Source organism: Euleptes europaea, chromosome 18 (genome assembly GCF_029931775.1).
Source record: "Euleptes europaea isolate rEulEur1 chromosome 18, rEulEur1.hap1, whole genome shotgun sequence".
In the NCBI taxonomy this organism is placed as follows: domain Eukaryota; kingdom Metazoa; phylum Chordata; class Lepidosauria; order Squamata; family Sphaerodactylidae; genus Euleptes; species Euleptes europaea.
This window is the reverse complement of record NC_079329.1, coordinates 7,323,306-7,336,720: the sequence shown is the minus strand read 5'-3', so window position 1 is coordinate 7,336,720 and position 13,415 is coordinate 7,323,306. Positions and strand designations below refer to the sequence as shown.

General features: G+C 41.9%; 1 protein-coding gene across 1 annotated transcript; it reads right to left on the bottom strand.

Moving 5' to 3' along the window:
- Nucleotides 1–440: 440 nt before the first annotated feature.
- Nucleotides 441–12,122, bottom strand: LOC130490313 (vomeronasal type-2 receptor 26-like). Its single transcript, XM_056864142.1, has 6 exons — nucleotides 11,812–12,122; nucleotides 10,326–10,503; nucleotides 8,433–9,293; nucleotides 6,286–6,513; nucleotides 1,890–2,016; nucleotides 441–1,339 (listed from the first exon to the last, which is right to left on the bottom strand). Exons 1-6 carry the CDS (start codon nucleotides 12,120–12,122, stop codon nucleotides 441–443), a joined length of 2,604 nt encoding a protein of 867 aa, XP_056720120.1.
- Between the last annotated feature and the right edge of the window lie 1,293 nt (nucleotides 12,123–13,415).

The window sequence follows — 13,415 nt, the reverse complement described above, 5'->3', positions numbered from 1 at the left end:
TATACTACAGTGATTCCCTGTTAATCTTGGGTTCTTAGTTTTTTTTTTTTAAAAAAAATCAGATTGCAGAATTCTGTTCATTAGAGATGTATTCATTCCCCAGTTTGGAAATGTTGAGTATGAAGGGAAAAACTTTCCAGTCAGTTTGGGATTTGTCAAATGCCGCTTTATGAAAGGATGCAATAAATAATTATACAAGTGCTACAATTTTCACACCTAGAGACAATTTACTGGTAAAGTGGAAAATACTAAACAGAAATGGCCAAAAACAGAAATAGGACAAAAAAACCCCTAAAAAATAATTAACAATATTTGATGGAATAGCCAAATACAGATTTTGTGGAAAGAGTTTCAGAGGGAAGACTTCAGATACATCAGCCTGCTCAAAACATAAGTCCACTACACCAAGTACTATTCTGAAATGGAGTTAGTCATTAAACTTAATTCTTTTTCATTACATGCCCTCTACTGTTCAGGTCAGATCTTAGTAAAATGATGTAACATTTTGGGGAAAAGATGAAGCCCAGTAATCCAGCACTGGAGGCCAAGATGGAGAAGATCTCCACGGCCACCATGGATTTGCCCTTGGTGCTCAAGTAGGTGGGAACGAAGGAGACCCACACACTGCAAAAGACCAACATGCTGAAAGTGATGAACTTGGCTTCGTTGAAACTGTCGGGTAACTTCCTGGCAAAGAAAGCCACGGTGAAGCTGATGGTGGCTAGGAAGCCCAGAAAACTCAGAACGCAGTAAAACATGGTGACTGACCCTTCATTACACTCAGTAAGAATTTTATCAGTCATTGAGTTCATGTCCAAAGCTGGGAAGGGGGGAGATGTTGCCAACCACACAGTACAGATAGTAGCTTGTAAAAGGGAACATGCAAGGACAATGGAACTGGACAGCTTTTTTCCTACCCATCTCCTCATTCTGGATCCTGGCTTCGTGGCCATGAAAGCCAGAACCACAATCACAGTTTTGGCTAATACACAAGAAACAGCCACTGAGAAGATGATGCCAAAAGCTGTCTGTCGAAGGAGACAGGTCACCTTCTTAGGTTCACCAATGAACAGCAAAGCACCAAGGAAGGAGAGCAGGAGGGAGATGAGGAGTGTGTACGTGAGATCTCGGTTGTTGGCTTTGACTAAGGGGGTGTCTCGGTGCTTGATGAAGATCCCGAGCACCAAAGCTGTGATGAATGAGAAGGAAAGAGCAACAGTGGCCAAACTGATCCCCAAAGGTTCTCCATAAGACAAAAAGCTTATATCTTTTGGTAGGCATAAAGTCTGGTCCTTGTTGGGATACTGTCCTTCAGGACACAAAAAACATTCATCCGTATCTGAAAAACAAAATACCCGCATCCGTCAATGGAAATGGTATGCAGAGTCATGGCAATAGGATAAAATATTCAAAAAGTGCTGCTCGATTGAAGTCAGACAACCAAGTTTTCTGACTTCACCTGGGTTAATAATATCAGGAAGAATTTAGGCTCAGTGGTGCCTGCAAAGCGCTCCAGAGTTTTGGAGATTGTGCCAAAGGTCTTTTTGTTACACTCAAATGATCACAAACTATACTGTTGCCTATAGCATGTCTGGATGTGCTGTTTGTTTCCTTTCTTCTCAGTCAACTGTGTGTACTGTCCATAAAAGCGGTTGCATATCTGTGCATATCGAACATTGTTCCATTTCTAATAAAAACCCCGGAATGAAGAAGAATGTCTTCAACTAGGAGCTGAGGCTCCCATTCTAAGAACACTTTTCTGGAAGTAAGCATGGCTGAATCAAATGGGACTTGCTTCTGAGTAGACCTGCTTTGGATTGCTTTGAGTGTCCATATGCATGTGTACATATTGAATTACAACCAATACATCCGACATTTGGATCTCTTACCTTTTTCATTTGAAATCTTCCCATGTGGACATGGAAGGCAATCGTAGCAACAAAAAGGCTTCCCTTCCTTCTTTCTCCTGCTATAACCAGAATGACAGTACTCATTGCAAACCGAAAGGGGCTGCACCTGGCCCAAATGAAAGATGCATATTAAATGTACACATTTTCATATATCTATTTATATATTCAAAAAAATTGTATCATTGGTGAAGCTACAGTTAAAAATGGGTTGGCATAGCATGAAAGCATGACTTTTGATAACATTTGGCATGTAGTGGACAGTTGAAATTTCTGTAGTTATGAGTGTCTTTCGCCAATCTAATGGGGTGGGGGAACCTTTGGGAGTCTTTCTGTTTCCACAGATACCCAGAGCAGGCCATGATCATCTTCAATTGTATGTTTCAAGTGGGGGCTTTGATGGAATGTTAAGGGATCTTTCTGGCCTACAATTCTCCTAGCTCACCAATATGTAGGGTTGCTAACCATCAGGTACTAATAAAACAAGCAACCTGTGCCGTAATAGGATACCTTAGGAAACAGACATCACGAAGGCGCAATATAAATCACGGTACAGAAACAGACATATGTCATGTGTATTATGAAAACAATCAATATTTACTGGGCATTGACTTCATGCCTAGAAATAAACCAAATGCAAAGTCCAGAAAAACACATGCATACAATATAACAACAAAATTACAGAATGTAGAATTGCAATTCATTAACAGCACAACAATTGCTCATAGACACAAAGCCTCAAAGAAAGTTGCAAAGGCATCCAAACAGGAACCTTCCATGGTCCGCAGAGGCATATCCGTCTGGTGCAAGGAAGGCCTTGGAGAATTCAAGGTGAAAGGAATAAACAAAGAGGACACAAGACCAGTCGCATTGCATTTCACGAAAGCTTCATCAGCTCCTTTGAAATATTTTTCAAGCATTCAAGGGCGAACTGCGTTAAATTCTGCTGGTAATTGCTTTATGGCTGAAAATGAAAGTAACAATGCACAACATGGTATATATCCTTCATAGTAAGTTCAAATTATAACAATAAACCTAGAAAGATTATTAACTAAGTGGCAATATTGCTTACCCAATTGTGTCTTGAAACTCCCCCCCCCAAAAAAGGGAGTGAGAGTGTGCACAATCTTTCTCTCCAGTGGTAGTGAGCTATCATTCTAGTGATCAAGCTAAAAGAATTCTTCCTAACAATTAGGGCTGTCAATTCGGTTTGTCCCGAAAAACAGCCAAATTTCCCCTGATTCGGCGGTTTTCAGTTCGGATGGAACTGAATTTTAAAAAAGGCGGGAAAATGAGCAGAATTCAGCTAGTTCAGGTGATTGCTGAATAAATTCGGCAAATTTGGGGGCTCCGAATCAGCAGCATAACCGTCAGTTAGTAAGCAACTAGCAGCATTCTCCGACGGCCAATGGTGGCCAAGCCGGGTCTTCTTCTGGCCAATCAGGTGCGGTTGAGTGCATGAGCCCAGCTGCTGCATGGCCCGGGGAGAGAAAGAGAGAGTTTCTGTTTGTGTGAGAGAGAGATCCCTGTGGGGGGGTGCATATGCACATTCACACTTTTCCATGGCTCTGAGGGGGCATGTTTGGAAGTAGAGGTCCCAAATTTTCAGTGTAGCTTGAGGGGTCCCTTCTTGCAAGAACCTACATGTTTTGTGAAGTTTGGCTAAGGGGGTCCCGGGTTATGGGGCCTGGAAGGGGTCCCCCCATCAGCCCATTGCAATAAAGCCATTACAAACACATTCGTGGCTTTCTACGGCTCCAGGGGGGGCATTTTCGGAGGTAGAGGTCCCACACTTTCAGTGTAGCTTGAGGGGACCCTTCTTGCAAGAACCTACATGTTTTGTGAAGTTTGGCTAAGGGGGTCCCGGGTTATGGGGCCTGGAAGGGGTCCCCCCATCAGCCCATTGCAATAAAGCCATTACAAACACATCCGTGGCTTTCTACGGCTCCAGGGGGGGCATTTTCGGAGGTAGAGGTCCCACACTTTCAGTGTAGCTTGAGGGGACCCTTCTTGCAAGAACCCCTAAGTTTTGTTAAGATTGGGTCAGGGGATCCTGAATTATGGGCCCCGGAAGGGGTCCCCCTACCCATCTGCCCATTGGAATACAGCCTTTAAAAACACATTTGCGTTGGGCCATACCATTACCCTGGCCAAGGGGTCTGGTTGCCTTGGCAGTTGGGCCATACCATTACCCCAGCTCGGGGGTCTGACTAAAAGCAATTAATCCCAAGTTATGAGGTTCCTCCCATCCACCCATTGGAATGAATGGGAGCAGGCAATCCTTAATGTGCATCTAGAGAGGGGAAATCCAAGGCAAAACCTCCCGTGCATAAATGGCCAGAGAGTATCTTTGTGTGAGTCTGCTAGAATCGTACTGGATTACTCCTGAGTCCTGACTCCCAGTCCCTGCTCCTGGTGGAAGAGAAGAAGACATCAACAGTAAAACCTATTTGGGGGCTTTTCTCTAAAATTCTCTATATGTGTGTATGTGGGGGGGAGATTCTGTGTGTGTGTGTGTGTGTGTGTGTGTGTGTGTGTGTGAGGGGGGAAGCCAAAGGGGGTGAGTTTACCTGTTCTGCTGAGGGGTGGGCTTGATTGCCTCTGTGTGGGACTGTGCTTTCTACTGTTTTCACCAGTTGTCAACTTCGTGTGGAGTTAACTGTGGGTCAGTGAGTCTATCTCTCTGGCTGGTTCCTATTGTTTCCAATGGGCTGTGCAGGTGCTTCTGTTGTTTTGAATGGGCTAGCCTGTCATTCGTTTTAGTACATCCCCTGTAATGTATTTCAGTGGAGTCAATACAAGTCAACCAACATTCCCCTCTCCCATTATCTTCAATGGGCTGGGCAGCCTCTCCCATTGCTTCCATTCGTTTTAGTACATCCCTTTTAATGGCTTTATTCCAATGGGCAGATGGGGGGACATCTTCCGGGCCCATTAACTCAGGGACCCCTGACCCAATCTTCACAAAACTTGGGGGTTCTTGCAAGAAGGGTCCTCTCAAGCTACACTGAAAGTGTGGGACCTCTGCCTCCAAAAATGCCCCCCAGAGCCGCTGAAAGGTGCAAATGTGTTTTTAAGGCTTTATTTGGCTGAATTTTTCCCCGAACTCTGAACTTAGTGCCAAATTCCATGGATCCGCATCAGGGGAGTTCGGACTTCGGCATTTCCCAAATCAAAATAGGCTAAATTTCGCCAAATCAGAATTTTACCAAAAAAAAAATTCAACAGCCCTACTACCAATCGGAAGCATCTGCTCCCTGACGGTAGGGGGAATGACTAGTTATTTCTTCTAGTCATTCCCCCTCCTATCAGAGAGCATATGTTTCTGATAGGTAGGAAGAATTCTTTTAGCTTGATCACTAGAATTATAGCTCACTACCGTTGGAGAGAAAGATTGTGCACACTCTCACTCCCTTTTTTGGGGGGGGGGAGTTTCAAGACACAATTGGGTAAACAATATTGCCACTTAGTTTATAATCTTTCTAAGTTTATTGTTATAATTTGAATTTACTATGAAGGAAATATACCATGTTGTACATTGTTACTTTCATTTTCAGCCATAAAGCAATTACCAGCAGTATTTAACGCAGTTCGCCCTTGAATGCTTGAAAAATATTTCAAAGGAGCTGAAATGCAATACGACTGGTCTTGTGTCCTCTTTGTTTATTCCTTTCACCTTGAATTCTCCAAGGCCTTCCTTGCACCAGACGGATATGCCTCTGCGGACCATGGAAGGTTCCTGTTTGGATGCTTTCGCAACTTACTTTGAGGCTTTGTGTCTATGAGCAATTGTTGTGCTGTTAATGAATTGCAATTCTACATTCTGTAATTTTGTTGTTATATTGTAAGCATGTGTTTTTCTGGACTTTGCATTTGGTTTATTTCTAGGCATGAAGTCAATGCCCAGTAAATATTGATTGTATTCTTAACACATGACATATGTCTGTTTCTGTACCGTGACTTATATTGAATCTTCAGGTACTAGCTGGAGATCTCCTGCTATTACAACTGTTCTCCAGCTGATAGAGATCAGTTCACCTGGAGAAAATGGCAGCTTTGGCAATTGGACTCTATTGCATTGAAGTCCTTCCCCTCCCCAAACCCCGCCCTCTACTATATACCTGAATATAATTATTTGTTATCCCCTTCTTTTTCAATACACAGATAGGATCTTGATAACATAGCAATCAAATACACAATAAAATATTTGTTTCAAAGCTTGACCAAACAAAATTTAAAGATAAAATGATTGCTTGGATGAACCTCACCTAACCAACACAACAAACACAGATATAAAGTTCCAGGTAAGAATATTTTACTGTTCTTTTAACACTGGAGAAAATTACTTGACATATCCCAGAACATACACAAATCCTACCTGATTGAACATAGTAGGCCATACCATGGAGTTGTCATGAATGATGAACATTTTGTCTGGGGGAGCCTTTGAGTCTGTCTTTCCAACTTTGACTCTAAGAAATGTCTGGTTTGGGAACGTGACCCAGTTGACGATATCAAATTCAGTTACTAATTCCCCATGTTGGTCAAAGGAAATGCTTTCCCCAGCGCTGTTGTTGAAGGAAACACTTCTCAGGAAGTGGTGGAGCTAAATGGGGACATAAAGGGAAACACCAATTCATAAGGATAAGTAACATATGGTGGTGGAAAGTGCTGTCAAGTCACAGCCCTCTTATGGTGACCCTGTAGAGTTTTCAAGGCAAGAGGCGAACAGAGGGGGTTAGCCATCACCTGCCTCTGTGTAGCATCACTTAATTCCCTTAGTTGTCTCCCATCCAAGTACTAAAAAGGCCAACTCAGCTGAGCTTCCAAGATCTGATGAGATCTAGCTAGCCTCAACCAACCAGGTCAGAGCATGCTCTATATGGCCCCCAATACAGTGGTAAAGCTAAATTAGTCTTTAAACTGCTTTGAAACATTACAGTTGGCAACAAAGGAGAGTTATAACCATTTAAATGAATACAATAATTAAAATAGGGTGCTGGTTTTGACCTTTAAAGCGTTACACAGTCTGGGACTGTCATATCTTCGGGACCATCTCTCCTGGTATACCCCCCAAAGAGCATTAAGATCATTTGCTAATAATCTACTGGTGGTCCCTGGCCCTAAGAGTGTGTGGCTGTCCTGGCTCTGACCTGGTGGAATGCTCTGTCTGATGACACCAGGGCCCTGTGGGACCTAAAGGCATTCCGCAGGGCCTGTAAGACAGAGCTTTCCCACCAGGCATACAGTTGAGGACTGCTGAGGATATTACAATTGCTGGCCTCCCTAATATAACATAACACCAATAAAGCTTTCAAATAATAAAACCAGTGAGTCTGTAAAAGATAACAGATATAAAACAGCTCTGTTACAGAAGTGAAATGAAGGAAGAAGTGAATGCTTCAGGTGTTCCTCAAAGGCTCATCACTCTTCGAACTGTGCTTCAGTCGTAGATACACACAAAAGCTGCTATGTACTATGCAATAGGTACCAATACATTTACCAAGATTTGTAATGAGTCGGGGTGTGGATTGAGAGAAAAAAATCATTAAAATTACAGATCTGAACTTGAGTGGAGAAATTTTTGCTGTGATTGCTCATTTTTGGGTAGGATGTTACCGTTTCAAGATTCAAATCCATGTGGTTTTGATGTTTGGATCAGTATTTTCAGTGGGGAAGGGATATAGTTTGAGGTAACTCTTCATGGGCAGCCATGAAGGAGCTAGAAAATATTTGAAGTGTAAGGATTTGTCACTGGCCACCAAGACTAGATTAATTCATGCCATCGTATTCCCTATTGCTATGTATGGGTGTGAAAGCTGGACAGTGAAGAAAGCTGATAGGAAGAAAATAGATTCCTTTGAAATGTGGTGTTGGAGGAAAGTATTATGGATTCCGTGGACTGCCAAAAAAACAAATCAGTGGGTTATAGATCAAATCAAGCCTGAACTGACCCTAGAAGCTAAAATGACTAAACTGAGGCTGTACTATTTTGGTCACGTCATGAGACAACAAGAGTCACTGGAAAAGACAGTCATGCTAGGAAAAATTGAGGGCAGCAGGAAAAGAGGAAGACCCAGCAAGAGATGGGTTGACTCAATAGAGGAAGCCACAGCCTTCAATTTGCAAGATCTGAGCAAGGCTGTCAAAGATAGGACGTTTTGGAGGACTTTCATTCATAGAGTCGCCATGAGTCTGAAGCGACTTGACGGCACTTAACACACACACACAACTCTTTATAAAGATAATACCACCAAATTTGCACTCAACACAGTCCTCGTGATTGCAGAGGCTGATCTCCTGGTGGGGATGAATTTTCCAATTTTAGATGTGATGGCTTTATGTCTGAGTGAACAAGTAAAAGCTTTGAGGGATGCTATGGAACCCATCCTTTCTGGAATTCATTTTGTGGTAAATTATTCCCATGGCAGTTTGTTAGCTATCATAAGTTCCTAGAGAAAAAGCAGTGTACAGCCATTTTAATCAATAAACGCACTTAACAAATGAGTATGCTTAGGATGTCACCTGCCACCACTCTTGATCTGGATGATTCCATCGGCTACCATGTCCTGTTGCTGTCGATTTCAACCTGAAGGACTGCATGGCCTGCAAAGCATGGGCCACAGCAAAAACACCATTATAGATGCTATAGCTGTGAGCAGTTGTGGTTGTTTCAAAAACAGATCCAGGAAGAGCCTCCAACTTCTCCTCTTCAGTGCATATTTCTCCATCTTTCTCATCTACTGTGGAGTCGGAGAGCGAACAGAGAAAGGCCTGCTGCCAGAAGTCCCTGATGAAGCCATCATCTTTTTCAGAGTGAAGATTTTTCTTCTGAAGAAATTTCTGGAATCCTGAGAGTTCCACGGAGTGAATTGCGAAGGATATGGACCCATGGATAAAACTGATGTCCCAGTCTCTTTGCAAGGGTAGGGAGGTGAAGTCCATCTGAGCTGTCATAATCCAGATTTTACCTGTTGCCTTAGTTGGTATATCCTCGAGTTCTGGGAGTTGGAGGAAAACTCTTAATACTATCATGGTCTGCATTTCACCAAGTACGACCAAAACATTGGCAGTGCTTCCCATGATAACTTTGTATTTTTCAACTCCCTCAGCCACTCCCGTAGCAATTTCATTGGAAAATGCTATTGCTGGCATTGTGACTATGAAGTCAAAGCAGATCCCATTCTGTGATAACAGGGGAACCAGGTCCTGTACAAAGAGTTCTCCAGTCTCATCACTCAAAGGAATTACCCCAATCCACGTCCACCTAAAATACAGCAGCATCTGGATAATCCCCATATTTTGATGGGCATGGTTTGGGAACATCTGGTGGAAGAAGATAGATTGTATGTTGCTGTCTGTCTTTGGTGCAGAGCCATATGAGATCTAGAAAAAAGAAGTGAGAGATTTCAGAACTTGAATTAGTGTTTATGTGGTTTCCATATCACATTACTGAATGTATAATTTGACCTGTCAACTAAACTCACCTTTTACATTAATGTAGCCCAAGATGAGGTACAGAGGCTCTACAATCTTATATCACTCATATAAACAAAAGAATTAACTATAGAATTATAGAGTTGGAAGGGACCACCCGGGTCATCTAGTCCAATCCCCTGCACAATGCAGGAGTTTCACAACTACCTCCCCCACACACACCCAGTGACCCCTACTCCATGCCCAGAGGATGGCCAAGATGCCCTCCTTCTCATGAACTGCCGCTCATGTACTTCCTAAGGTCATAGAATCAGCATTGCTGACAAATGGCCCTCTAATCTCTGCTTAAAAACCTCCAGGGAAGGAGCACTTACCATCTCCCGAGGTAGCCTGTTCCATTGTGGAACTGCTCTGTTAGAAATTTCTTCCTAATGTCTAGATGGAAACTCTTTTGATTTAATTTCAGCCCATTGTTTCTGGTCCGACCTGCTGGAGCAACAGAAAACAACTCGGCACCATCCTCAATATGACAGCCCTTCAAGTACTTGAAGATGGTTATCATGTCCCCTCTCAGTCTTCTCCACTTCAGGCTAAACATACCCAGCTCCTTTAGCCTTTCCTCATAGGACTTGGTCTCCAGACCCCTCACCATCTTTGTTGCCCTCCTCTGGACATGTTCCAGCTTGTCTATATCTTTCTTAAATTGTGGTGCCCAAAACTGAACACAATACTGTAGGTGAGGTCTAACCAAAGTAGAGTAAAGCAATACCATCACTTCAAGTGATCTGGACACTATACTTCTGTTGATGAATCATTTCATTTCATAAGTATACAGGAATGCAATCCATTATTTTCCATGTACAACCTTTCACCTTTAAGCTGCATGTGAGCTCTGGCTGTTCTTCTCTGCAAACCATATTTAAACAACCAAAAAAGTGTTAAGGGCTAATTCATGTTGCATTCTCCTTGGATACATCTTACCTGTGGGATCTTGTAGAAGCTCAGAATGGCTGCCGCATAGAGGCAGATGTCAGAATTTGGTCCTGTGATGACTGCGACTGGATGGTTCTGAGCACTAGACTTGTAGTTGGGGATGAATCTGCCCAGTGTGGAAAGAAGTTCCATGGAGGCCAGATAGGTCCTACTTGGATCGAAATAGCTGTTGTAGATGTCAAAGCCCAGAGTGATGTTGGGTAAGATTTTGGGGTTTTCATTGATCTCCTTTACAGCAAAGTCCATGGCCAGGATGTGCTGGTAGTTGTGAGTCAGGAATCTGCAATGAAAGCAGATGACTTCAAGCTGAAAGTGAAGGTTTCTTCTATCTGATTCTAGCCCAGCATTATTGCTACCAAAAACTATAACTATGATACCCTAAAGATGACACCCACAGAAGATGAAGAGTTATATTTGAGGAAATATACTTTGTAATATCTTTCAGCTCTGACAAGATAAAGACTATCCTTTCCCCAAGGAAAGAAGGCATAAAAAATTCTCAAAATAATAAATTCCTTTCCAGTGTCCATCAGAATTCAAAAACAAACAAACAAACAAACAAAAACAGAAAGGAAAGGAAAGAGACTCATATACATTCAGTGCAGTCTGATTAAAATATTTCACAAACTACGTATATGTTACTTAACAAGTAGATTGGAATACTGAGCAGCTCTCTACTAGACTTGTAGTTGGGCATGAATCTGCCATGTGTGGAGAGATGTTCCATTGAGGCAAGATGGGTCCTACTTGGACTGAAATGGCTTTTGTAGGTATCAAAGCCCAGAGTGATGTTGGATTAGATTTGGGTGTTTTCATTGATCTCATTTACAGCAAAGTCTATGGCCAGGATGTGCTGGTAGTTCTGAGTCAGTAACCTGCAATGAAAACAGATGACTTCAAGCTGAAAGCTTCCAATCCAGCATAATTGCTGCCAATAACTAACGATAACTAAGGTATCAGAAAGATGACACCAGCAGAACATGAAGAGACATATTTGAAAAAATAGACCTTGTGATACCTTACTGTTCTGACAAGATGAAGAATACCCTTTCCCCCAGGGAAAGAAGGCATACAAATTCTTGAAACAATAAATAAACCCCTTCCCAGGGACCATCAGAATGCAAACCAAAAGAAAGAGACTCCTACACATTCAGAGCACTCAGATTAAAATATCTCCCAAAATACAAATCTGTTCCTTAACCAGATGGAATGCTGAGTATTGCTTGGCAATATCAAGGATGACAGACCAGACATCATTCTTCAGAACAAATCTCGAAAAGTGGCTAATGTAATAGACATAACTGTAAAATAACACTGTAAAGTATAAAGGAAGAAGTCAACACATACTGACAGCACCTAGGCGTGGAGATCAAGAATGAAAGGAGAGAACAACACACAGTGCCAACCATTTCCACCTCACTCAATCTCACTCAAACCTACATGAACGATGGGGTGGAAAAGTGCATTTTCTTACGAAAGGTCATCGAATAGTTCCTCAGAGGGACATTTTTCAAATGTCATTGGATTGATAGCCACGTAGATTTGGGACATAATGCCAGCAATGAGGATGTCCCCTGAATTATAGTATTTGTGAAGGATAGGAAGAGGATCTCTGATGGGGCATTTAAAAAGAGGGACCTTACACATTGCCAGAGGCACTAGCACTAATTCCACCACCACAAACACCACCATCTTAAGTGAAACATTTCCTTCAGGACACCAGTTCAGCTGCTCAGACATGGTTTTCAAGTGTCTCTGAGTATCCTGATTTGAATGGTGAGGCATTTTGATGATAACCTTGTTTTTCTTAGTGTCAGGGCTCAGACTGAGGGATCCCTCTCTGTTCCTCGCCCCTGCTCTCAACTACTCAGGAAATATTAATAGCATCCTTCAGTCGTGGATAACAGTTTTGCTCATGGCTGCTGGCTCTCTCTAGGGAATGGGAACAGATGTAGAAGTTACTGTGTCTAATTTAATAATTGCAGGGGTGATAATAATCAACCCCAACCTATTGCAGGGAAAAAAAGCATTCTGATGTAAAATATTGTCGAAGGCTTTCACGGTCAGAGTTCATTGGTTCTTGTAGGTTATCCGGCTGTGTAACCGTGGTCTTGGTTACACAGCCCGGATAACCTACAAGAACCAATTCTGATGTAATTTCCCTCATATGGATTTGTTTGGGTTAATATTGTATTGTTTTCTTGTATGATGCTGTCCAAACTGCCCTATTCATCCTAATTGACCAGATTACTCTTCTTAGTGGTGTAGTGCTTGAGAGAGGTGGACTCTAACCTGGAAAACTGGGTTTGTTTCCCCACTCCTCCACAAGAGCGTCAGACTCTAATCTTGTGAACCAGGTTTATTTCTCGTATCCTCCACATGAGTGGCGACTCTAATCTCATGAATCAGGTGTGTTTCCCCACTCCTTCATATGAAGGAGGGAAAGTTTAGTGTGCCTTGAAATCATACTGAACAGATAATTGAAAAGATTTTGCTAACCCTACTGTGAATACCACTGAGTACAATATTTTATTTATTTTATTTATGTTTTCTTTTTGTAGCCTGTTCTCTCACCACCAAAGTGGGGCTCAGTACATACAAAATAAAAACAATACAATCAATCAATATTTATTTTGATACAGAATCAGCTTCATATATCAGTAAAAGGCAATGAAATTAAAGGGAGATTAAGAGTATTAATGATAGATTAACAATATTAATAACAATAAATTTAAGTAAAAATAAGCTATAGAAGAGGAGGTAGTGCCATCTATGGGATACGATTATAGCAACAATCCATAATAATTAAATATAGATTAATAATAAATTAATAATAAATTTAAAATCCAATTTCAGTCAAGCCACTGTAGTAGCAGCTGTACATCTGATCTGATGGCACAGGCCAAATCAGCCTACAGATGGAGAACATTCTGCTCCCTGATAGTTTTTCAAAAAAATGATAGGGGGAAAAACCAAGGATACCAACTGTAGTGCTTCTTGGGATGTAGTCTTTTTATTAGTTATCTGCTTTTGGTCATCTCAGGTCTGTTTATACTATATATTGTAATGAAGAAACAA